The 26,266-nt window shown below is 36.0% G+C and overlaps 1 protein-coding gene across 3 annotated transcripts in view; it reads left to right on the top strand.

Annotated features, from left to right (window-relative positions):
* Positions 1-26,266, top strand: part of CAMSAP2 (calmodulin regulated spectrin associated protein family member 2) — an 85,709-nt gene that overhangs the window by 43,269 nt on the left and 16,174 nt on the right. For 2 of the 3 annotated variants that reach the window (XR_013922422.1, XM_080348558.1), the window contains exons 1-3: positions 12,764-13,171; positions 22,159-22,252; positions 23,330-23,423. Coding sequence is in view for 2 of the 3 variants with exons in the window: in XM_080348558.1 (XP_080204684.1) it covers positions 13,052-13,171; positions 22,159-22,252; positions 23,330-23,423 (308 nt within the window). In the remaining variant the exon portion in view is untranslated. Of the gene's footprint in view, positions 1-6,305; positions 6,339-10,131; positions 10,274-12,763; positions 13,172-22,158; positions 22,253-23,329; positions 23,424-26,266 lie in introns of those variants that run through there. The other variant, XM_080348559.1, reaches the window with a different exon arrangement.

Raw genomic sequence — 26,266 nt, 5'->3', positions numbered from 1 at the left:
CTTGTTAAAGAAAGCAAACTTTCAGTATTGTCATTTTGTTAATGGTTTTATTGTTTCCATGAAAATATCCATTTAAATGTAACACTAATAGAGTTGTACTTTTTATTCCCAGTTGTCCCTTCAGACAAATAAATTTTTGATATCAGGGAAATATCTGTTATGTTAGTCCTGAGGAATTTATTAGATTAATTAATATTTTCAAATTAATTAAAAATGTAGGCAGATCTGATGTGGAAAAGACCCATATTTTTGTTCATGATTTTAAATGTTTTTTTTCCATGTGAATCGCATGGATCTCAGCAATCTTTCGGTGGCAGCATGGGAAGCATGCTCTGGCTATGATCCAGAATACTGGTTGATGACAGATTTCGTAATGTACACAATAAAAACCAATTATGTTTGATTCCCTTTCCTAACAGGTTTTTTTTCCTTTTGTTTGTGGAGCTCTGTTAATTAAACAGCATTATACCCATAAAATATGGAAGGGTAGTGTGCAGTCCTGGAGTATGTAAAATTGCTTGCTTCAGAATGAGATCGTTTATCCCCTTGTGATATAATTCTTATTAGGGGATTGGTAATTGGTTTGAACACCCTTCAGTCACCCTCCGCTTGAAAGCAGAGCAGGTTTCTGAGCTGCTGCAGGGCTATGATCCTGGTTCCCTTCCCGCTCGGTTCTCCTGTCAGCAGCTTCCTCCTCTCAGTGCTGCTCCGAAGGAGTCGCGGGTCACCTGCCTACATCACAAGTTCTGCTTCAAAAAGCATGAGTGCAGTGAATGTTCCTGCCCTTGTGGTTTCTTTTTAAATATATAGAATGATGAAGGCTAGTTAGTAAGTATGTGACTCAGCAAAAAAAAAGGTGTGACCTTGATGCCTATGCATTGATATGGAAAATTTAATCTGTGTTCGGTTGTGGTAATGACATAGACGTCTGGAGAATAAGATGTCCGTGACAAGGCCATTTCTCAAATTTAGGTAAAACCAAGTAAATGGGGGATAGGGAGATAACCTATGATCCTCTGTCCTCTAGTGGTTTTTCTTTTTCCTGAAAATAATAGTAGGAAGTTTTCTGCGGTTTTAGGTCACTTTGAAAGATGAGAGTAACTTCTAAAATCCAAAGCACATTAGAGTATTAATATGGTAAACAAAAATATATCAAAGAGAACATTATTATCAGAGCAGTGCCATAAAATTATCTGTATTTGCAAAAATTCTGTAATGTTTATTTTCACTTAGATTATAGTTTGCATTTTATGTAAGAAATAGCAGGATAAAATGTTTAGTTTATAACGTATCTTTAATGTCAGCATTCTTGAATCAACTGTTGAAAGACTTGTATAGTCTAATTCTAATCCCATAAATGGACCCAGTGGAATAAAACATTTCCATAAAAATGGTACATGCATTTGTGCTGATTTTCATATGAGTTGTGAAGCTAAAACCCGATCAGAGCCCTGTTCTGTTGGCCAATGTACAAATGCATTTGCAAAATAGCAAAATCATGCTACAGCTGCCATATAATGGAAAAATATCTAATTAAGGCCTTCTCTTTTATGCACTGAATTTTAGATAGTAATATCCTAGGTACATGTAATGTTATTTGCCTCAGTGTGGGATTCGGCTGCATAAACGTTGTCATCTAAGGTATTTTGTACTAGGGCGTTGTGTTAGCTCAAATCTCAGCACAAGCAAAACCTGAGGCTCAGATTGACCCATAGATGTCTCTTCTGACAGAAGAGTTATTGCGAATTATGATTTTTAAAAAAGGGCTATTAGGAAGTTAGGCATCCTTCATGTTGAAGTACATGCAAGAAATGAGGATGAAATTACTTGGAAGAGTCAAAATATCAGTTGTCCATTAAAATTTCAGTGAATACAATGATAAAATGGAATCTGCTGCTAGAAAATAAGTCTAGAATATTAAATATTCAGTCAACTCTATTTTGATGTATTTAAGGAATTTGAATTACTGATCTTTTTGTTTTCCATGCAGGAAGACAGCAACAGACTTTCAGCTCATTCAGATTATTTAACTCCAGGTTTTCTTTGAGAAATGCTGGTCTGTTCAACTGATGGCTAATTTATTACTCTGAAATATCAGCCTTTTTTTTTTGTCATATGCTTCACAGCATTTCCCAAGTTTCCACTTAGTTTTGCTGAAGCTAATGGTGATTGCACCGTAGAGTTGACTGAGATTTAGAAACACATCAAACAATGTAACTAAAACCTGGGTTTCTGAACTGCAGATCATACTGCATGCCAGCTTTCCAGGGAAAACTGGAATACAGATCCATTGGATGGATCAGTTGCAGAGTTTCTAACAGGAATTTCTGTAAAATTATGGTGTGGCTGCTGTCAGGTATCTCCTACTATTTATTGCAGGTATCCAGATGTTTTACTGTGATTATCTCCATGTTTCATCAGTCCATGCATTCCTCTTTCTGTAGCACAGAATCAGTGACACGTCCTGTTACTTTATGGCATTGACCCTGCCTCATATATCTGAAAGCTGTGAAACAACTGTAGCTAAATTCCTATACCAGATGTGGATATTGCAGAAATATGTATACAGTTTTTTATCTGAATACTGATTAGTGTGATTATCTTGTGGGTGTTTTTTTTTGCTGTTGTTGCTTGGTTGTGGTTTTTTTTCATGTCATGCTATGCCTGGGTTTAGTTATTAGTATCAGTAGGTTTTTTTAAATTAAAAAAAAGGGGGGGAGGGGGAGCGATCGAATTCTGCCTTTGTATTAACTAAAATAATCTTATTACATGATTTTCCATTTTTATGGAAAACCTACATTATATTTATATGATGTATAGCATTTTTTATGCTTATGTTATAGTTCAAGCTTAGTTCTCAGTATCTGAATTCAGTTGTGTTATTTAATTTATTTGATGTTTTTAAACCTCTAACTGCTGCTTCTTTTTGTTTTTTTTAAACTTAACATGAAGGGAAATAGAAATGTTTCATTGTGCCTCTTTTCTATGTTCCACCATCCTTTTCAGGTTGGAGTTCTGGTTTGTAATTGAGGTTCTCCCATGTTACCAACATAGTTAGCAGTTCAAAAGGTGATGACTCTGTTTTAAAATTTAAGAAACTTTGCAGTCTCCCTTGTGCTCTAGCCAAACACCGTTGCATATTTAAGTTTCAGGATTTCTAAGGTATGGTCAGGTTTTGAACCTCAATTAAATATAAATGAAGAATGCCTCTTCTGCTGATCTGGAGAGATGGCCAAACAAACATGGGAACAGCTTGCTATAGTCATTAGGGAAAGCTTGTCACTGGCCAAGAAGCAGCAAAGTCATGTAACTCAAAGGGGAAGCAAAGTTACTGTGTAGGATTTTTAATTATTTTATAATTTCCTACTGTGATAAACTCATAAATTTATCAATTGTGAAAAGTAATTCAGCATGATCCTTAAATCTGCTGAATTAACGCTTCACTATCTTGTTACAAATCTACAGTGAACCTTTTTGCAATAAACAGTAATTCTCTACATTCCTGAAAATTACAAGCATCATATAAGTTAATAAATGATTAATATAGATTAATAAATGATGTGACTGATAAGAACTACCTATTTTCTATTTCTGGATAAAACCAGTATTAACAAGTTATGAGATTGCCTTTTTCTTTTTTCTCCTTCACTTTCTTCTGCTGCAAGCTTCCTGTAGAAGATAAGAAAGGAAGGAGTATGTATGATTTTTAGTTCCAGGTAGTTCTCTGTGGATCTTGATCAGCCGGTGATTTGTGGTAACCTCGTCTTTTTCTGGTAGAGTCTCTGCATCTTCTTTCAGAATTGGATTTCAAGTTTTGTAGTGAATAGCTTTGATTTTCAGGCTTCCATTGAATACTATGTGGTGAATGTATGGTTGCACTGGTTAAACCACTGATATTCAATGTAGTCAAAGCTCTCTTAACGTTATTTTTCCATCTGCTTTTGTGATTTGGACTGAATCAGTCTTAATATATTTAAGCCAAATCAATGCAAATCCTATGAGAGGAACAAATGTAAGAGTATTCATCTGAAGACCTGAACTGTTTAAAAGTTTTTTTAAAATTAAACAGTGCAACTTTTGTGTGAAGGTAAAACACTAACGCCGTAGTTCCACTTTCAATTTAATGTGTCATAAATCCACACTGCTAGCAAAAGCTAACCTGCCAAGAAGAAAAGTTTGCAGCAGGATCAGATCCTTGATCCAATTAATGCAATTAATGCACAGCTGCATGAACACAAATGATGGTGCAAGGAAGACAGCAGAAACAAGTATTTAATGAAGGGAATTGCTACATTTTTTTGGCACTGAAGGATGAATTTATACTGAGTTAAATTTATTGTAGTCATGTGTAAAACTTTTTGTTAGAGGGATTAAACAAATCTTGAAAACTGTAAGCTCTCAACTTGAGGGACTGTTCTGTTCTTTTTGTTTTGTCATTGTTTTTCTTTGGCTGGTGGTTGGGTTTTTTTGGTGGTTGTTTGCCTTTAAACATTAGGAGAAGTCAGTCAGGATTCTCTGCTCAGTTGGCTTTATAGTGACAGATTTTTAATAAGTCTCAGGGTAAAAAGGGTTGATTCCTGGTGATACAAAGCACCAATGCAACAACTATCACAAAGTGTAATTTATAAATCTTGTAGTCTGTTTGAATTTTCAACTTGATCATCTTCTGTCTTTCAGCTTCCTGAAGTATAGTAGTAGTTGTTCCAACCATAGTTTCAGCCAAGTGGATGAATAAAAATATATATATTGGATTGCTAGTTTTGAGTTCAGTTTGTGCTGTTACAGAACTAGTCTTTGAAACCAATGTGTGCTTTTTTCCAAATAGTTCTTCAGACTATCCTTGAATAGATATTGATGGACCGTCTGAGTCCAAGTCTTAAATACACTTTGCCTTGATAAATCAAAGAATGTTCCAATCAGTGTTAAGTAGATAGGCAGCCCGTATCTGATCCCAGTCCGTTTACCTAAAACCTTCCTTTATGATGTCGTTTAGAATTCCTGATTGCAGTTGAAAATTAAGATAATTTGTTTTCATTTTCATGTACTTTTCCATACATTGACTACATTTCAATGAGGTGAAGTGAAACTGAACCCTATGGCAAGTGCTTTAGTTGGCGTGGCCACACATGAATGTGCATATCGTGGTTCATTTCTTCGGAGTACCTTTGGGATTCTTCACTGCAACAGTCCAGTTAAATGGAGAAGAATGTTGAGAATAGTCTTGTTACTAATGCACACCTTTTTGTGTACATTTTATGTACTTTTTTTATATTAAAGCTTTGTTTCATTACTGCAGTTATTTTCAGGGTTTTATAGAAGCACAGTATCTTAACAACTACATAAAATAATAAGTTTCCATAGCAGTTTTTTCCATAGTAATTTTAAAACTACAATTTCACCATTTCAAGTGGTAAAGTTTTCTGTGCATATTTATAATACTGCTACACGATGGGTTTTTTTCTTAATAGCAGAAGTACTAGTATAAAGAAAAATTCGCTGACTTCATTGTGCTTAAGGTTAAGCTTTTAGGTCAAATTTTATATCTGTAGAACTTTAAATTTATAATTTGGTGGGGTATTTTTTGATCACATATGAGTTTAGGATTTTATGTATCAATTCTGATCATTTCTCTGCCAGTAGCCAAAACTCCATCTACATTTCAGGTCATTGCACATCATGCAGCTGATGCTAATGTGATTTGTCATTGCGAAAATATAACTGCCTGCACTTCTGGTTGTTCTGAAAACTGTCAAATGATTGTTTAAAAATGTTGTTAAATGCTATAAACATAACTGTTTGGCTTGAAGTAACTAATGCAAACTTCACTGCAATTGGTTGTACTGTACTACAGTGTGTTTATACCCTTTTTCATTGCTTTAGCTTCTCTGCTTCCCCATATGTGCTGCTGGAGTTCATTTTGATGCTTGTGATATCATGACTTCAAGTGTCAAATGAATTCTTCAGTCAAATTGTATATGTAGGGTACAATTAGATGTGTGAAAGCATCAAGTAAAACTGCATTGATCTGACAATCTTATCTGTTCATGTGGGAGAATTATAATGTTGATCTACAAAGACTGTAGACGTATTTCTCCAGTGTTATTGCTGCTAATTAGCTTAATATGCAGAGTTTACAGTGCACTAATCTTACCATTAAATTATAATTCACTGTTATACGAAACTGAGAATGTTAAAGAGACTTGCTTTGTAAAAGTAATTTATGAAATCTGATAAATTGTTCCTTTTTTTTTTTTTTCTCCTTTGCTTTTTGCTTTTATTCTTTTTTCCTACTGCTTCCTCTGAAGTCTCCTAGCAAATGGTTTTGGAAACTGGTTCCTGTAAGTTTGCCCAACTGCTTCACTTTGATCAAATAGCTTATTTTGGGAATGGCTTTGTCCATGTCATGCTGGTCTAATCATTCATTTCATTTATTTCCACAAGACAATTTTATAAAAGATTGCTCTACAAAGGTGTGCATAATACAGAAGCTTATTTTACAAGGTAATTGTGCAAAATAAACATAAGATACGGTGCTGGAGGAGGAATTACTTTTCAAGCAGTCAGGCTCTCTATGGGTTTGTATAAGGCAGTGTTTCCTCTATCATATAGTAATCCACCCCTGAAATGCATTCAGATTGTTTATTCTACAACAGGTTTTGCTGGGAACAACACAGTCAGCTGTTCAGATGCATGCAGAGTTGTGTACTTCTGGTCGGAATACCAAACTAATTTTGATCCGTCTTTCATCTGAGGATTACCAAATAACTGATCTAGCAGTCACTTGGATATTTGTTGTCACAACTAGTAAAAGACTGTTCATACATTGCAAAAAGAATTAAAAAATAACAAGGCAGTTGCACATAAGTAACAGAAATTACTTGATGTCTGGAAAATCAGAGTAAAAGTACTGACTTCAGCAGACTAATCGGTATTCAAATTCCTAACAGTTTATGCTGTATGGGCCATTTCTCTATAATGCTATCTGTTACAGTTGTGACACAAATAAAGTGCTCTTCACAGTATGGTCCTTTAATTTTGTTTTGGAATTAAGGTAGCTTAAGTAAATGGAGGGAATAATGCAAAAAAATAGACTGTCTGTGGTCAGAAATTTAAACACACTTTATTTTGTCTCATTTCTACAAAATAAGGTGGCTACTTCAAAGCAGTTTCAGAATCGTTTTGTTCTATTTTTGCCTGAAGTATTAGCTTACTAACGATTCTCTTCCATTTCATAGAAATGATACTCAAATATAAAATATTCAATCTGTTCCAAAGCTAACTCATTTGCCTGCCAGGTGTCCATAAACACCACTAGTTCAAGGTGTTTATGTTGCTTTGAGTTTGTCAGTTCAGTAGTGAAGGAGGTGAAAGCCAAGGGTTACTAGAATGAAGGCTCAGGCTGCTCCGACAGTTCAACCATCTTCTGATCTCTTCCCTTTAGGTAGAACAAGGGTTTTGCAGTGAGACGGATTTTCCTGAGCATACAGGCAGCTCAAAACTTACTTTGAGAAGTAAATTTGTAACATGCTATCTACTATATGGTTAATGCATAAGAGCATTCATTATTAGTGATTAACTCAGACAGCACTTAGAGCAGCTGAGCTGCTGTAGATGCATCTGTAGCCAACCTTATTTATATGCGAGTGTCTCTACTACACTAGACTTGTTTAAGTGGAATAAGCTCAAAGATGCTAAATTGGGCTGGTTTAGGATCTCAGAAACAAGATGCCTGTATTATCATTTACGTTTAAATTAGCAATAGATCTTTATAATAAAAAGAGTTTCATCTTTTGCGTTATTGCATCCATATTTATTAGCAAACATTGCAACTGATGAGAACAATTTCTTCAAATGGAAGTTTATTAAAAATGCAGTGTGATTAGCAGTGCCTTTTATTTTTTCAGCAGCGATTCTTTTATCTTTTCAACCAAATTGAAACAGAATGCCTGTTATACCCTAGTGAACCTAGTATATCAGGTTATATAAGTTTATTTTTCCTGAAGTAACGTGCCTGGCATACTCTACAATGAATTAAGTCCCCTTTCTAGGTCTACTTTAATGATATGATACAGTTTCCAGCATCTGCAGGCACTGTTCATAAGGCCAGTAAAGGCATCATTAAAGTGACAGACTTCTCCACAAGGTTTACTGTGTGAGACCGCTGCATTATCGATTTCAAATGTTTTTGAACACTCCATTAAAAATATGCTATTTAAAAGAATATATAGATTACACAGAGCTTGTTGGACCATGATGCTAGAGTCCATCTGTCTACTGTATCTTTTATCATATTTCATACTTTAGTTAGAATATTTCATAGGCTTAATATCAGTCATTTTGAGGGACATAGTAACATGGTATTTGAAACCTACAGGATTTTCATCGTAGTGGGTCATTGCATTGCTGTAGAGGGGGGAAAAAGGAAGAACTTTCACTGCAAGCATAATTGGCCTATTTCATTAGAAATAGTAGGAAGTGTTACTAACACAGGGAAAAGAATATTAATAATGCATGAAACACTAACATGATTTTCTTTGGTATTAGTGAATATTTCCCATAGCATGCAAAACCGGCATTTTCATTTTTATACAACATACTTGGCACACAAATTCCAATACATTTCAAGTATAAAATAAAGACTAACTCTCAGGGTTTTTTTTAAATATTAATTTGTTTAAGTATAAGTTCTCTGGGCCAAATACAAGCCCTTTATTCCTAGTGTGGATGTGTCTACTGTTGCCAGATTAGACTTCTTGGGCCAGTTAGAGGACACTGACATTCACTAGAAATAATCCTGTGTGATCCTTGTGAGAAATCCAGTGACAGTAAGTATAGCCTTCAGGGTTAGTCTGTGGTTCCACAGAATTTCTTGCCAGCAAAGCGAGCTTGAACAGTTCCCACCCCACCCATAAAACCTCCAGCCCTGCCCACTCACTCACTGCGGGAACGGAGGAGGAGAGAAGCGTTGTAGCTGTTTCAATGCTTTGGCCATGCAGCCCCAGCGGTAGCTGCTCCAGCACAGCCAAAAGGTGGGGAGTAGGAGATGGGAGCCACCAGCTTCAGCTTTCCTGGGAAGAGGAGCCTCCACAAAGCCTTCTTGGAGTCCCTACAGGAAGCCTTCCAGTTTAGTGGGTACAGATGAGTCAAAATAGTGGAAAATAAATGGGGAAGCACTCTTGGCATCATAAGCCCTTCTGTCATATGAAAAGTAATCCTTCAGTACTGTTTTTAAAATAAGTCTTAGTAAATAATATTAACAAACTTCACTTTTTTCCACTTCGATTTGTTTTCCCAAGAAGAAGTGAAAAGAAACCAAGAATGATGAATACCATTTTTTTTTTTTTTTTTTAAGCAGGGCTCCCTCCCCCCACCCCCACCCCCCAAAAAAAACAATAAAAATCCAAACACGCACACACACACAAAAAAACCAAACATACACACCCATGGAAAATATATTTAGTGCAGATCAATGCTATCTTGGCATTCTGAACTAATTATCTCTTTATACACCAGGTTGTTTTTCAAAATGTTTCTGTTTATAATTAGGCCACTACATGGTCATAACACCTGACCATTAATGCTTCTCTGTGTTTATGACCGCTTATAGTGGCACATGCTAGTAATAAAAATGGAGGCAGTCAAATGCAGATTTGCTTGTTTCTGAATTTGTCATGAAGACATTTATATGAATGAGATTTTGGACAAGATTCTTAGGTGTATTAACTTCCCAGAGTCATTTGACTTGTCAAGAAACTGGAGCTACACCAGCTAAAGATTTGTCTCATTTTGTTCACACATAAATAATTTCTGATTATACAACAATGAATGTTGAATGTTAATTAAGGTATATTATGTTATTTATTGCATCATGATGCACAGAGATCATCAAAACTTGGTAGTTTTGGAGCAAAGGTTCAATATTAGCGTTGTAGGTTCCTTTCCTCTTAGATGTTATTTGTGCCATTCAAAGTGGGACATAAGAAGAATGATTTTAAGAAATCTAACACTGAGAATATTCAGCTATTTATTGAATACTGCTTTTTCACTAACTGTAAAACCTACAGTATGAATGTATTTCTTCGTATGTTTCAGAGCCTATGTCTCTCTAAATTTCTTCATTCTCTATTGTAGGCTCGTTACAGGAAGGAGCAGACATTGCTTAAGCAGCTGCCCTGCATTCCACTGGTGGAGAATCTGCTGAAAGATGGCACAGATGGTTGTGCTCTCGCAGCCCTGATCCACTTTTACTGTCCAGATATCGTTAAACTGGAGGGTACGTCTAACGTGTCTTTCAGCTTGTAAACATATGTTAATAAAAGTTTAAATGTCTGCGTTTGATAATGATGTCAAGGCAGGTGCTTGAATATGACACACAAGAGGCGTAATTTGAGGGTGGTGGGTTTAATATTAACTTTGTGCCTATTTACTTTTACATTTAAATAAAAGGAACCCAGGTGTCCTTCCATGTTGTGCTTACTTTCGTTTTATCACTCTAATATAGACAGACTAAGATATATTATTACAGATCTGACTCTGGCAACACATTTGCCTTTGTTCTATGAAATGTGAAACCACCTGTGAAAGTTTTACTCTTGAAGCTGCATAAGTGCTTTGTTGTGAATCTGAGCCCTTAGAGATATAACACATGGAAGAGGTTAATCAAGCTTTGCATAGCTGCACTGCATGCCAAATATTTGCTCTGCATTCTGGGCTTTCAGTTCACCTGATCGTTACCTGTGCTGTTTATAGAGTAAACAAAAACATATAGTGTAGAATGTGTTGGTGTCATGCTGTTCTATAATGGTAATTGTGATGACGAGCAGCTTCAGCTTGTTCTTTTGCCCAGTGGCCTGGTTAAAGTCATATCTTCCTCTTGGCAACTAAGAGCCTCATGTAGTTGTAAAATGTCTTGGCAGCTAACACCCATCATTTTCTGCCTGTGTTCTGTCTGTGATACCTTTGATGTCGTGGGAACACTTACACAGAAGCACCCTGAGAAATCAGGAATATGAACAGGGGTATAAAGCTTGTGAAGGACTGAAACCTGGAATTATTATACACAAACACTTTATAGAAAGCTTCCAGCACAATAGGTGTTGAAGATGAAAGACACTAAGATGATGCATTTGCCATTCTTCTTCGGATTGTGAATTTTGAAAAATACAACTTTGAATTTATGTACATGTTGCAGCCAAACATATACAATTGTTTGGGATTGAGGAAGCGTTAAAACTTGAGTAGTGTTGAATGGGGGTAACACCTGGTTCTGTCTTACTGTTCTAGCATGGCTGAAAATGTGGACGATCTGAAAGATCTCGTATACCTTGCATGACCACATATATACTTAGCAGCAGATTCTTCCTGTAAACAAGACATGGCACATGTCAGCTTTGGAACTTTAGTTTTAACTTTCTTATTAAAAGTCCTGACATCATCTTCCCTAAAGATGCATGCTTTTGTCTCAGAAGTAAATTCAAAGGTGCTCTGAAGTGGCTAGAAGCACTTTAAAAAAGACTTTGCCCATACTGCCTATATTGCCTGTATTTTAAATTACATAATTTTTGATGCATGTTAAATTTCAATGAGGTTTGGTTCTGTATTGGAACTGAGGAAGACAGGTCACAAAAACACATATGCAAAAATGCTTGAAAATGCATTAACAAAAAAGAAAAAATATTAATCTAGAGTTCTCTGTAGTCTGAAATAGATTGTTTCTTCTCATTAAGACTTTATTTAACTTTCAAATCTAGGTTACATTCAAGAAATACAGGACTAGAAAGGACTCCCTATGTCAGTGAGTCAAGAAATTGGCCATTGTACGAAATTACATAATCCCTTTCCTGAATTTATTGTGTTCTGTCTTAAAACTGTCCAGCTCTTTAAAATCAATACTCTTCTTCCCTGCTGTTGCAGAGCTCAATTTTTTACATGGTTTTAAATCTTATTCTTATTTTCTACCCAAATGTGCTTGTAGTCTGTCCACATGCCCTTGTTCTTCCAGCAGTGCCCTTTGGCTTGAGTAGCTCCTCCTAATCTGATGTCTACCTTTTTGATATATTTCCTTTCTCTTGTTTTGCACAGGCTACTGAGCCAAACCTTTTCAGTGTTCCCTTCTGAAGCAGATTTCCATTCTCGTTATTATCCTCAGTAGTTTTCCTCTGCAACTAGTCCAGTTTCGGTTCATCTTTCTTGAATATAGATGGTTGTAGTTGTGCACAGAAGTCCAGACTCGCATCTCGTTACTGCTTTGTGCAGTGTCTCTCTGTAGCTACTGGAAGTAAATTTTCTGGTACATTTTACCACGTGTTTGCTTTGTTTCATGGCTGCATGATGCTGAAAGCTCACAAACATCCTTACGTTGGCTAATACACGATATCTTCCTACTCTATATCATTTTCAGCCAATGAATCACATTAGAATTGTATTAGATCCAGACGCGTGACTTCATATTTTGCATTACTAAATTTAATCCCATTTTGATCAGTTTATTCAAACATTTTTTTCCATTGATCGTCATCTGTATGGCTGAGATGATGGAATATGTCTGATTCCCGCAGGATGGGAATCTTTTTCCTGCCAGCATCAAAGTAGATTCCTTGTTGGAAGAAACCTTTTATCCTAAACAATTTAAAACTGGTTTGTGGGGCACTGTCATACGTTGTTGCTTTAGGCGTAAAATCTGATGCATACTCTGGAATTGTATTTAATTTAATTTTGTTTTATTCAGTTCTTCCTTTTACCTGGAGCATAAATTCCATTTTCAGAAAAAAAATAAACTTGTCGATAGTGAAAAAACACAATTCAGGCTTAGGAAAAATGTCTGAAGATATAAAAATGCAAAGATAAAATGTAGAGTTGTTATTTAAGTTTCTGAAACAGAAAAATAAAAGCCTTCTGGGGAGGAAAAAAAAAATCTGATTTTTTTTTTTTTAGTCTAGAAAATGCTCCAGAATCCAGCAAACCAAAAAGTACTTTTTTTTTTTTTTTTGCGAATCTATAACTGTATGTAATCTTCTATTCTTCCTTTTTAGATATTTGTTTGAAAGAGACAATGTCTTTGGCTGACAGCCTGTATAATCTACAACTGATTCAAGAATTTTGTCAGGAATACCTTAACCAGTGTTGCCATTTCAGTCTTGAGGATATGCTCTATGCAGCTTCTTCAATAAAGGTAAAAATGAATAAATAAATACAAATGCAAGCAGCATCTGCAGGACTGTTTTGCAAATGATATATGTAGTATTTTTTTGTTCTGTACCATACTGGCTGTATGAAAAAGCACGTTGTGTCTCTTGTGGTATAGCATGCAACACCAATTTAGCAGCACATAAAACCACCTTCTTTTGGCAGTTGTTCTGGTCATTTCAAAGTGTTTTTTAAGAAGCACTTGTGGAAGTATTTATCAAAACTTGGATTTTGTGTGAAACTATTTCACACTTTATCTTACTAATTAGTTGTTAGTTAAAGCATGTAATCTGTGATATTCCTGTTAAAATGTAATAGTGATCTGCATTAGTTTTAATTTATTAAGGCTTTAATGAAATGACAAAATACCGAAGAGTTGTTTATGGAATTATTACTCACCCTTCTTACTCATTTCTGTGTACACAATAATTTTATGGTTTTTAACCTTAAAGGTTTTTCACTTTTGTGAAAGTGTAAACTTCTGGTTTCATTTTGGTGAAAAATCTAATGATTTTATGCCTGGACACAAGCAGGAACAGAATTCCAACACAGTTGTCTTCATAAGTTTTTTCAGTCATTCTAAGATACTACCCTTTCAGAAAGAAAAAAAGAAGTTTTGCTTATTCTGTCATTTGTTTAGCCTGTGTGGAAAGAGGAGGAGTATTTTAATTCTTGCGTAATTGTAGCTTTAATCTTTCTTTCTTCTGTTTTTCTAAAACTTTCTTCTGTATAAAAGTTTACTTAATATTCTTGTCGGCCTGCCTTTAGGAAATGGAATATTATTTTTTATGGAGTCTAAATATCTGGGTCTGAATATCTAGGTCATTTCACTGCTTTTAGGACTTTTACAGCAATCTCACAGGCTGAGTCACAAAGGTCAGAGCCTGATTTTGTTCTCTCCTGTAGGGTTAAACCCGTTTGTTTTTTCAAAGAAGTAACGAGCTGTCAGGGTGAGTGAGGGCAGTAGGGCCAGGCCCAGTAAGTCTAGACTGTGTAGCTGTGGCTGTTCTGTACTGTGTATGCAAAGTTGCACAGAGACTGCTTTCAGTCAGCTCTTGGTGGTTTTAGATTCCAGATGCAGTCATCTACCTACCTGCTTGCAAAGCGCCTGCTGCATTGCAGTCTCCCTTACCTGTGGCTTCCCATCATATGGTCCCACAACCATATTCAGTGATTTTAAGTGGGACTCGTTCACTGCATTGTGATTATCTCTGCTTACAGACACATAGGATAAAAGGAATTTATTATTCTTTGGTTTAATTCATGACAACTAATGAGACCATTTTTATAGTACTGGTTGGAATTATTTCTCAAGTTTCAATTTGAAAAACGTAACTATATTAAATATTTTGTCAATATCCCAATGTATCAGACTTTACATTTTTAAAATACTACAGACTTGGTGATTTTGCTTTCTTTCTGAACACTGTTTTTAGAGGAGATTTAGATTTCTTTAAAAGACAGAGTATTTCTACAACTGAGAAGGCCCTTTTGTGATCATGTTTTTACAAGTTGCTGTGGTGTGGATACTTATTTAGATGTAAATGCTACAAAGAAAGGCTGCCAAGTTTTTCTTCTAAAACTTGGCACGAGAACTTTGGCTAGTGCTAGAAACTGTTTTTTCCAGTGTTAAGAATTGATTTGCTTTCAAAATAAATTCACAGTTAAAGGAGTTCTTTCTTAGTTTTCCAGTGCATCTGATTAGAGCAAGTTTTAATAAATGTACATATTATCCTAAGAATTTTATTGTCACTTTGAAAAAACTTGTAAATGGATATTTTAAATATTGCCCATTGAATTAAACTGGTTTGCTGTCTCTTTTATCTCAGTCTACAATACTTAGATAGTATCGAGTTATAGGATTTATAGAAGAATGTGTCTTTGTTTCAGGATTCTTCTATTAATCAGCAAGAATTTCTGTTTTTAGAGTGACATCTACTGCACTGTAGGTAGCTCTTTGCTTTTGTTTCAGTCTGTTACATTCATAGTGGTGACAGAAAGAATAAAAAGAATGAAACTGCTGATACGTTACTGGAAAAAGCCTCAAGAAAAAAATTACCTGAGTTTTTGGAATGACAATGCTGTGCCTTGTGTGGTCCTAGGAATTGCACTAGGTATCCTGACGTTGTGCTAGTCCTTGAGAAGGACGGGAGCAGAGCCTCTTTCTTTTAAAGTGATCAAGCACAAAGTGCATACCTCACATTCTTTACTGGGCACACAGCACTGTCCTGTTAAGTCAGGGCAGGCTGTAGATAGTAAATGATATGGACGTTTAGTGCAGGACTGGACCAAGGTGGCTGTGCCCACTTTTGGCTTTCCCATCAAAACACACAGAAACAAAGTCAGGTCAATTTAAAACTTCACTTAACAGGCATCCTGAGTATTTGATATAGGCGCTCAGATTTTGCAGCAGATGAAACTGTTGGCTTGCTTCTGTTTCAGCACAGAGGAGAAATAAGCTTTGTCTGGATTTCTAGACAGCTTTAATGTCTCGTAATCAAACAAAGCTGAAAATAAGTTTTGTTGTTCCTCACCCATTTCTCCTCCTCTAAGAAAAATACACTTGTCAGGTTCTTCATAAGATGTTTACTAAGGCAGGGCTACTGATGTTAAAGAAAAAAATATTTGAATACATTCCATGGATGCTTGAGGCACCACCAAGGGACCATACTGGTTCCTGGTTGTTTTCCTTTGAGACAGGCAAGCACAAGTAGTGAGAGACTATATAAAAATAATCATAATATTTTCTGAATCCTCCCTGTGTATTAAACAAGAGGAAAGAACAGAAAATATTGCGTCTCTCTTCAGTTGTGCAGATAGCTTTTTTGCCCTGAATCTCCCTCTTCCTTTCTTGTTCTTCACCTGTATTTGAGAAATTATACAGAACTGACAGAAGTGTTTTATTGTGTCTTGACACACACATGCTCTGCTTATCCAAAGAACAAGATTGTAGAAATAAAAGGAGTTGCATGAAGTGCAGTCACAGGAAGCATGAACCACCCTGCAGAACGGTAGCAAGTTCTTTATTGCTTGGCTCAACAATTGATTAGCACTGCAGTGTAATAGTCAGTATGTGGCTTGAATAAAGGTCTTATGAAATGTATAATTCCTGAAAGAATGTCATCAGGGACGTGTATGGACCCTGAATAGAAAGAAAAAAAATGTATCTCACATGTTCCATTTGTCACCTGGAATTTATGTTTAAAGTATTTCTAAAAGAGGAAAAACATGGTTGTATTTGGTTATTCTCATGATATTTTCAGTTTGTTCTCTGCCAGTTTATTCTAGTAGGATCATAGGGTTCAGACCTAAGAACAAGTCATTTGGGAGGTTGACTATCAAAGAGAGTACTGATAGACAGCTTGAATCATTTGATGTTTGCCATGATTTGAGAGTTCACATAGGAACTTGGCATTGAATCAATTCACACACAGTTAATTATTGTCTTTCATATGTGTTCCTTTATCTGAGCCTTCAAAAATGTGTGGGGTTTTGGGTTTTTATTGTTCGTTTTGCTTGTTTTGGTTTGTGCTGTTGTTGTTTGGTGATGTTTTGTTGTTTGTTTGTTTTAAATAGTGATCCTAAACTTTTGCTGCTCTTTTTACATACATGTATTGTTGTACATTCCATTTTCATTCATAGAGGATTGAGTCAGGTTGAGACAGAGACCACAACCAATATTAGAAAACCTCTTACTAATTCAGCTGCTAGTATTGATAGAAGGAACCCGTTGTTAATAAGACATCAGTTCACACAGTGCACTCATTTGCTCACACAGCTCACACACGCGTGTGCTCAGTCATTTTTATTGGGTTGGAGGCCAACCTAGAGCCCTACCAGAAGTAAGGGGTCATACTGGCCCACCAGATCTCTGCACCTGCCTGTTTCCTGGGGGACTTTGCTGCCTCTCATTATGGCTCCTTGCTCTCTTTGCTGCTGGTGACTGCAGAGCTTGTTCACCTGAACTCATGCAGAAGTCACATTTATTTGGGATGAAAGCCTTCTGCATGTGAAATGAAGCAATCTGAGAGATGACTGCTGTCTCTTGTCTATGAAGGGTGTTCCTCTGACCTAGATGTGGGCCAGACTCTAAACTGTGCAGAACTACAGCTAAGCACATGGAACAGGTACCTTATTTTTACACTTAAGTTACTAACCAGAGCAGGCTCAATACTCAAATACTCAATACTCAAATGAACACTTGCATTATCAAAGGCTCAATAGGCTGGTTCTAGAACTTTTTTTATTTCCCATTGCTGAATTGAACAGAATATCTCTAAAGGGTTAACTTATATTAAAAATCTTTCTGATATTTGAACATTTTGAATACTTGCACTTTCTAATGTAATGTTGATGGTGATTTTGCAAACAATGCGAGCAGAAGCTATAATCAGCATCATGTCCTCAGAGACATGAAAAATAGAGTTCAAATATGTCACATAGATAAATCGTAGAAATGAAGGGCTACATAATGTCCACAAGTGTTGCACAGCTTTCCCTGGATTCCCATTTGGCTGATTTAAAAGGATTTGGGATCAGGAATGAAAAGGAAGATTCTACCAGGGAACAGTTCTTCAAGAGAGAATTTCTCTCTTGAGAGGGACCAGATGTTCCTGACTCATTATTTAGAGGGAAGCAGCGTGGTTTGCTTTCACTGAGGTTAATCAGACAGTTTTCCCTCTTCTTTTTTTTCCTACTCTGAAATAAGAGATAGTGGAGTTTTCAGCTGGAGTTGTTGTGGTAGGAGACATGACAAACCAGTAGTGTGTGGATCATAGACAGAACTGTAGCTTGGCCTTCTCCAGAGAGTTGGATTTATAACATATAAACTATGGATCTGCCTTTGAGGTAACTTAACTTTCTTGGCCTGCTGAACAGCAGATTTAATGTGTATCATGCTATACTTTTTTTCAGTGTATTTTTATGTTCATTTTGAGCAAATGCCTGAAAGAGTCTATGGCTGCTTTTCCATCAAATTGTACTGGGTTTAAACTAGATTACAAATTATTTGTATCACTTGCATATATGACCTTGTAGGCGTATGTGGATCTAAAACCTATAAATATTAGAAGGGTACAATTTATTTTAAATTGCAAGAGTAGAGATACTATTTCTGTTAAGAAATTTGATTTTTAAATTAATGGTGATTTTTAAAATTGTGAAGACATTAAAGAAAATAATTTATCTTTTTTGTAGAAAATTTTATAAAATGAGCTAGCTTGTCTCCTTTTGATACAGAAGCAACTAATTACTTTAGGTTTTATACTCAGAATATGGGAATATTTTTTTCTTCCAAAATATGATCTCCCAATATGTTTTACAGATTTTTATTTTTATCGTACAGTACCAGAAGATGCAATAGAGAAAACGCAACCAGTAGTCAGCTGGCTACATGCAACTGATGACTAGTCTGCAAATATCAGATAGAGAAAAAAATGAAATCAGAATGTTTGGCAAATAAAAGCATCTTTGAAGCTGCAAGTCTGCCATCTGCTGTTCAATGGTTTTGAGCCAGTTTGAACTGCTCAGAGCTTAGCTATTTTTTAGTACTATTAAAATACTGTTATGCCTCTGAATATTTTTGCATATAAGTGCGTGTGATAATCATGTGACGAGCTGTTAGAACTTTTGTCAGCTTAATCAAGGCAAAAATCTTTGGAAATAATACCTACATTCTTTCTAGCCTGGAGTACCAGGATTCCTACAGACTCACAGTTCATTTTTCCGAAAAATTAAGTTACTGATCATCAATCTTCCCCTTTTATCATTATTAACAACACTTTCTGACTAAAAAGAACTTGTGAGAAAATATGCTTTCCATCATGATGTTTCATCATCAAACTTCTAAAGTAACCTCAGTTCTGAGCAGACTATGCAGCCAACAGTTCCATTTTTACTTCAGTAAATACTGCTCTGGTGATTTTTTTGGAAAAACTGTCTTGCAGTAGCTCAGGACTGCAGAGAAGATATTTTCAGAAGGAATATGCATGAAACAGTCACACTATTAAATGCAGCATCTCAACATAAACGTAAGAGATCAGGATATTTAAAGTATTATTTCAGATGAAGACAAAGCTATGGTTAGAACTTTTTGTAATTCATTTTTGGTAGTAAAAAAACCAAGTAAAACATACAAAAGTTTGAGAGGAGGTAAGGGGAAGAGGAAAATATTAAGAGAAAAATTGTAGAAAACGTGATATATTCAATTCTGTTATATTTAGAAATTGTAGTATTAAATCATAATTTGTCTGAGAAGTACATCTGATTTTTTTCTTTATGTATATCGCTTGCTAATGAAATCAGTGTGTGATACCAAAATACTCTGCTGAACATTTTCACTGAATGGAAAAGATTTTGCTGTGAGCTTTTCCTCATTCAGTTCTGTTGTGCTGAATAAGCAGAGACGGGGTTTTTCCTGGTCTATTTATAGCTCGTATGTAATAACTATGGCAACATCTGGCTGATCTCTTCACCATATACGTAAGTGTATGAGCAGCTTTCAGTCTAAGAGTATCCCTTTGCTGGACTAAAGGCTTATCTGCATTAGAGATACTCAGGAAAAATAAATCTGAATTAAAAATTTCAGAAAAATTTACTGATACAGAATTGAGGTTATGTCACTTACTAAACATTTTTGTTGTAAATTTTTGTTTATTTAAAAAAATATATTATATGTTCTTTCTCCTAATGCTTGTGGTTTATTTCTGAAATAAAATAGGGTTTTGTTTAGAATTTTTGTCAAACATTTGCTCACATGCCAAGATTTGAGGTAGTCATGTTTATGGCAACAAAACTAGTGCAACAGTGGAATTTGACATTTGAAGGGCTGAAAACATAGTGAAGCTGTTAAAAAAAGTCTTTAATAGAAGTCTTACATAGTATGGATACAGTTTTGGAGTACACCCTCTGTGGGCATATGCCAGGTGTGTTTAAACACACAGCTGAACATTGAATGTGAGCAGTCTTGTATTTATGTAGTTATGCAGTGGGAAGTTCATGAGTCCATCAGAGAATACAAAGCAGTTTTCTTCTATTTCCTACTGAATCTTAAAAAGCTTTATCTTTCTGCTTAGATTTTCCTCTTCTAGCTGGTGAATTGATGACAGAAAACATCCAGACTTTGCAGCTCTCTGTGCCTGAGTCAACACGAAAAATTTTGCACTGGACAAAGTTAAAAAGAAACCATGGTTTTACTTTTTCAGAATTCATCTTATTTTTGTTCAAGAACCATCAGCTAAATCATTTGCTATAATCTTAGAGTTCTGTAATTTGTTAGCTCTTATTTAATACTCCTTATTCTTCTAAAATCCTTTAGAAAGGAAATAACATACATGTTGATATGTATGGCTCTCTCCTGCAGAGTTCTGTGAAATTGAATAAGTAAATTATTTGTAAGTTTAAACTAATTTTCAAGACCATAGGCATTTATTTCAGGAGCTCAAATGCAGTTCTTAGTCTGCAGCAAGGTTTTCTGGGAGACAAAGGAAAGCATCACTGCTAACAAAGGGCTGCAAATTAGAAAAATGTCCCATGCTCTGCTCATGACAATGTTTCGTGTGTATAAAGATTGCTCGGTTAATATCTACGATGGCAAAGTCTATACTGAAGATCACCTTCAGCTACAGAAAATGCAGAAGTTGACTCCATTCTAAAAAAACAAAAATAAATGATGTTTTTTTTCTATATCAGCTCTGATTTATTTGTATTACCACAAAACTCAGGAGACATTGCTTTCCTTTAAAACTCTTCTCTGAAACAAATCGTTAAATAAATTCCCACTTTCCTTAAGATACTATTTTCACTTAATTTCATTCTCCAAGAAAAATAATAAGAGAGTGTCTCATAGTTTAGTGTAGAAATGCTAATTTTCTCAAGTACAGAAATTTTTATGAGACCAATATTAAGAAAGTGTTATTTTTAAAGAAGGTTGCACAGAAATATATTTTGGGATTTCCATGTTAGTTTGTAAGTTGCAAGTGCTCTTGGTGTTGTTGTTAGTTAGCAAAAATTAAACCAGTGAGTTTGTTAATTTATATTTTCCCATTTAAGCTGTATGAAATGTTAAATGAAAATAACAAAGTGGAGAAAACAAACCGATATTTGAAATTATACTAGTGTTAATGGCATGAAAAAGTGATTAAGGATGCTTGGTTTTATAAGTATGGTTAGCTAGACATTGTTGGGGTTTATGTCAGAATGACTTTATTTTAAACTGTTTTAAAAACAGGTTTAATAATGGTTTCCCAATGTAACACATGAAGAGAGGTTTGTGCTGTTGTGTGGACGTGGTGAGGTGGCTGACATGTTTGTGCACCTGCCGGGCCCAGCTCAGGCCTGGGCTCATTGACCTCCCACAGCCGCTATTCCTAGATGTGAAGCAGCTGAACCTTGTGGACGGAGCAGCTCAGGACTGTGGTCTTTGGAGCTAAAACCTGCGTTGAACAAACACTGCTGCTGCTTTTTGCTTTGCACTAAAGCCTTGTCAATTGGGCTAGATCTTCAAATGTGGCAAAGAGCACATGATTGACACAGAGGCCTAAGTCAGATTCCAAATTCCTACAATGAAACTAAGGGCTACCAGAGTTTTTTCACATTAAAAGGCTCTGAAAATCTTATTGCCTAGCCTTGCAAAATGATGGAATTTTCACTGCTCTTTTGAATGGAAATGGCTAATCTGTTGGGCAGGTATCCCTCTGCACCCACCACCCACCACCTCTCTGCCATGTATAAAGACATCAGGCCCTGAGCATGTGCTTATAATGAAACATTTCAACCCAAACAGTTACCATCTGGTCAGGTTATGTGTATCATATAGTTGGTGCTGCAGCTCAGTCTTACTGATCTTACTTTCTAAGAAATCAGTTGAGAAGACAATGTAAACTGAACGAAAGGCAGAGGCGTATCCCAAATAATGCTTAATCTATTTATTTGTAGGCTTGCCTTTTACCATAAACATATCTTCTTTTTTGGTAGAGCAACTACATGGTGTTCATGGCAGAACTGTTCTGGTGGTTCGAAGTGGTGAAGCCATCATTTGTACAACCTCGTGTTGTTGTGCATCCCCAAGGTAATTATATTAAGGATCAGTTTTAATATGCATGTTTTTAATGTATGTGTACAGATTGCCGTTGTGTTCACAAATACAGTGAACATTTTAGCTAACAGGATTTGGTGGCATACAACCCCCTTTAAGAAGCAGCAAAGTACTCTTTCCTCATGTTAATCTTCATCTCATAAATCATAATTAGATGTTGATATCTATTACCAAAAGCTCGTTTGAATTGTTGTGGTATAATCACTTGCAAATTTTCCTGACCTGAACAAGCCTAGAATCCATTTATGCCCATGCAGGGCTTACAAACATAATAAGGAGCTAAGAACAGAATTTAGCCTGAAGAGCTTGTATTGCTGAGGAAATTATGCTGAGATAAAGGAGCATAGATCTGGGGAAAGTAGACAGATAGTTAATTGTAAAATTGCTTTTTGTACCTGGGTGCAAAGGCACAGTCTTCCATCAGTAAATTCTGGAATTTAAAAATCCACCTCAGGTAGCTCTTGAGATCTGTTAATGAGTATAGAGTCATGGTAGCTTAAACATTCATACAGTAGTGCTATCATTGGCTCTCCAAGAGCCAGGAATAGATTTTTCACTGCATGGCTTTTATGCCTTTTTTCATTTATATGCTTTAAAACGCATTAAAAATTGATTTAAGTCTTTTAATCATCGCTAACTAATTTAGGATATGATAAAACTACTATTTTCTAGCTGAAAATTCAGTTGATGGGTTTGAGGAAAAAAAAAAAAAATCAGAAAAACTTATTCCAGAAGAAGAATATTTATTTTTGCTGAAAAGATTGCTTGCTTTTGATTTTGTGGCTCTTTTTCAGGTTTTTTGTTTTATTATTTCTTTCCTTCCCTAGTTATTTTTGTCATTCTCCATTCCTTTAATTAGTGCCCATATGGGAACTTTGGAAGGGGTAAAGCTGAAAGGAAGTAACTGGGTTTTAATCTAAATAAGAAAACCAATGAAAATTTTTTAAGTTGTTGGAAATCATTATTTCAGATTATTTCAGACAGCTTTTCTACTATGGATTTGAATTGAATACTAAACTGTAATAACTAGAGTTTTGTTCTTCCTGGCAGCTGAACCCACAAAAGAAACAGCTTCTGCTCACAGCTTGAATGCTAACAGAAGAAATTACGTGGATGGCCCATCTGGTTCTGACTTCGGAGCCAGGTAATGTCAGAGAATCACTAGTACTGTTTCACAATCTTCTCCTTCCCATTAAAAATCAAACAGTCTTTTATTTCATTTTGTTGCCTTTTTGCAATGCTCAAGGATCGAGTCACCCAATATAATCTGTAGAATTTGGTAGAAGATCCCGTAGTTTCGCTGTTTCCCCGCTGCCCTGTTTTGTGGCAGGCAGCATGTTCACGTTTGTACTGTTGGTGTCTCTACTGTTGGTGCTGCTGTCTCACCAGTTTCCAAAACAACCCTTACCATTCAGCAGGGAAGTGTCACACAGCCTCCTTGTCCTCCTCAGCTTCACGAGGGGCTGCTGACCAAGTCTCCTCTGAAAGAGCTATTTTTCTGGAATTCGCAGCCAATTTTCAAAAAATGGTAAAGGAAGTAAACTAAGATAACAGCAAGAAAACCACTGAGTGGGCATTTTAATTTGGTCTGATTATGTTACTTAAGTACCACGAAGGTCAAATAGGTAAAAATAAATACTTACAATGAACTTCCCAAGTCTTGCGAGCATCAAGAATGAAAAGCTAACTGCTTATTAACTATGTTTTGCATTATTTCTATTTTTTGTAAATACATCTGAAACTTTATTTTTAGTATTACTGCTACAGGTTTGGAAGCGATATAAAGTGTCCTGTTTCCCCTGTGTTCGCTGGCTGATCATACATTTGATAAGAGGCAGAAATTGCATGTTAGGCCTTCTTTTTAATCTTTTAACAGGGAAAAGAAAGCCTTCCAGTGATGTGATCTGAACAGAGTGGATGAGGAGTAGCATTGCATTATATTTTCTATTTGGGGGCAAAGGTTTACTCGTTGTGTCTGAGCTGATACAGAGAAGGACAAAATTAGCATTTTAATTGGATATTCAGCAAATCGTTGGTTGCCAACCAAGCTAATCCCATTCAGCCTTTTCTGTTGTTTTTCAATGAGGTTTGTGCGCAGGGACTGTTTGGTTGATTTGGGGATTTTTAATTTTTTTTTTTTAGCCATTAGGAATCGATGCTGACATTGGTCAGGGAGTAGTATTTCTTACTATTATTAAATGCTATGATTCTGACTCTCTTTTTTCTGTGTGTATCTGAAGTGTTTCCCTTGTACACAATGAGGTTATTTTAGTGTAAACTGAGCATATAAGCCAGGAGAAAAGGAAACAGTAGTTTAGAAGATCTCTTTTGGAACAGGGACTTCCAAGGCCATTTGCACTTTGCAAAGCCACTGCAGGCAGTCCAGCAAACACTTGTAACTATGACTGTCCAACAGAACAAAGAAAGCTTTGCAGTAAATATCACTATTTTTATGTGGGTTCCAACCTGACATCCCCCTTTAAGAACCCTTCATAAAAAAAACTTCAGTGACTTATCTTTTAGATTTTCTGTGAAGATAATAAATCATAATGTCAGTTATACTTGAAAACAAACTAGACTTAAGGAACAGAGTTCTGTGCCATACTTTCTCTTGTGCTGTAGCAATCACTGTGGAGAAGATTTTTCTTTACATTTAAAGAAAGCTAGTAGGTGAATACTGGAGAAAACACAAGTCTATCTGTGGTCTTGACTGTGTTTTACTCAGATCTTTTTAGATCCCTGCAGCTGAAGCCATTAACCCTGCATTTATCCCTTCTCTAACAAATTTTGTCAGTAAGATATTCTACATTTCATCAACTTAAATCTGTGTTTTCTCTGTGTACATTTTTGTCTGTGTAGATGGTTTTGGCCTCTAGAGAGAACTGACTGGAAGTTTTAGGACAAGCATCGGAATTCAGTTCATACTTACAAAAGCACTTATGTTCCTTAGTGCCATTACCATTGCAAATTTAAGTCTCTAAGTCGCCACTAAGGTGTTTTGTAGTATTGCTCATGTTTCCTGAGACTTATTCAGAGACACAGTGAAAATTATAGTGAACCCCTTGTGGGTGGTGGATTGCGTATTCTAGTATCTCATCACCACACTGCTTTAGTGTCTGTACAAGTCATGGAAATGGATTTGTGCTGGAGTGTTGAGAGTAATCCTCATAAACCAGTGTACTTCATCCAACTTGATGATACTTCACAGCGTTGTAGGACAAAGGAGGCACCTAAAAAGTGTTCTCAGATGGTGGGAATCTGACACGGGGGCTGCAGGTTCCCTGGCAGAGCAGATCTGACTGCAGGATGTCCTGCTTCTGACCTTCCTCCTTGTTCCAACTGCACGTTCCTGTCCCCTGGGCTGTTTGACAACATTATTTCAGTGTACAGAGATGGAAAAAACTAAGGCAGTCGGAAAAAGCAAATGTTTTTCTGCTGGCTTAGTTTGTTGCAGTGACTCAGAGGCCGGGCTGGAGAGCTGGATCCAGTGCAGGGGAGGGAGTGGGACTGTGGCAGTGAGTGGTTATGATGGCTGAGGTTGCCATGGAACCACAGTCGTCGTGCCCAAATCAGTGTTTTCTTGAGAAATGAAGTGTGTAGATTTCATTTGTGGTCGCAAATTTTCACAGGCTACTGGATGAAATTTTGAATGCATGCTTTTCTGTTAAGATAAGTTATAGACTCTGATTTTTAAATTTTCACAGAAATCTCAAATGCGATTCAAAACAGATATGTCATGTAGCTAGTGTGTAGTGTTATTAACACCAAAAAATCAGGCATTTATGAGAACCTTTTTTGAATAATTTTGTGTATGCTCATAAAAGATGCTTTTGTGGATTGTAAAACAACAATATTTTTCGTAAATTGATGTGGATGGCCTTCCCACAAATAATATTTAGAAACATTTCTAGAGCATAACTGCATATAAACTATAAAAGCACTGAACAAATATTTTGCGAATTACAGATTGAGAAAAGGAAGTTTGGG

The sequence above is a fragment of the Nesoenas mayeri genome (assembly GCF_963082525.1).
Source record: "Nesoenas mayeri genome assembly, chromosome: 8".
NCBI lineage: Eukaryota > Metazoa > Chordata > Aves > Columbiformes > Columbidae > Nesoenas > Nesoenas mayeri.
This window is presented reverse-complemented; position numbering and strand designations above follow the sequence as displayed.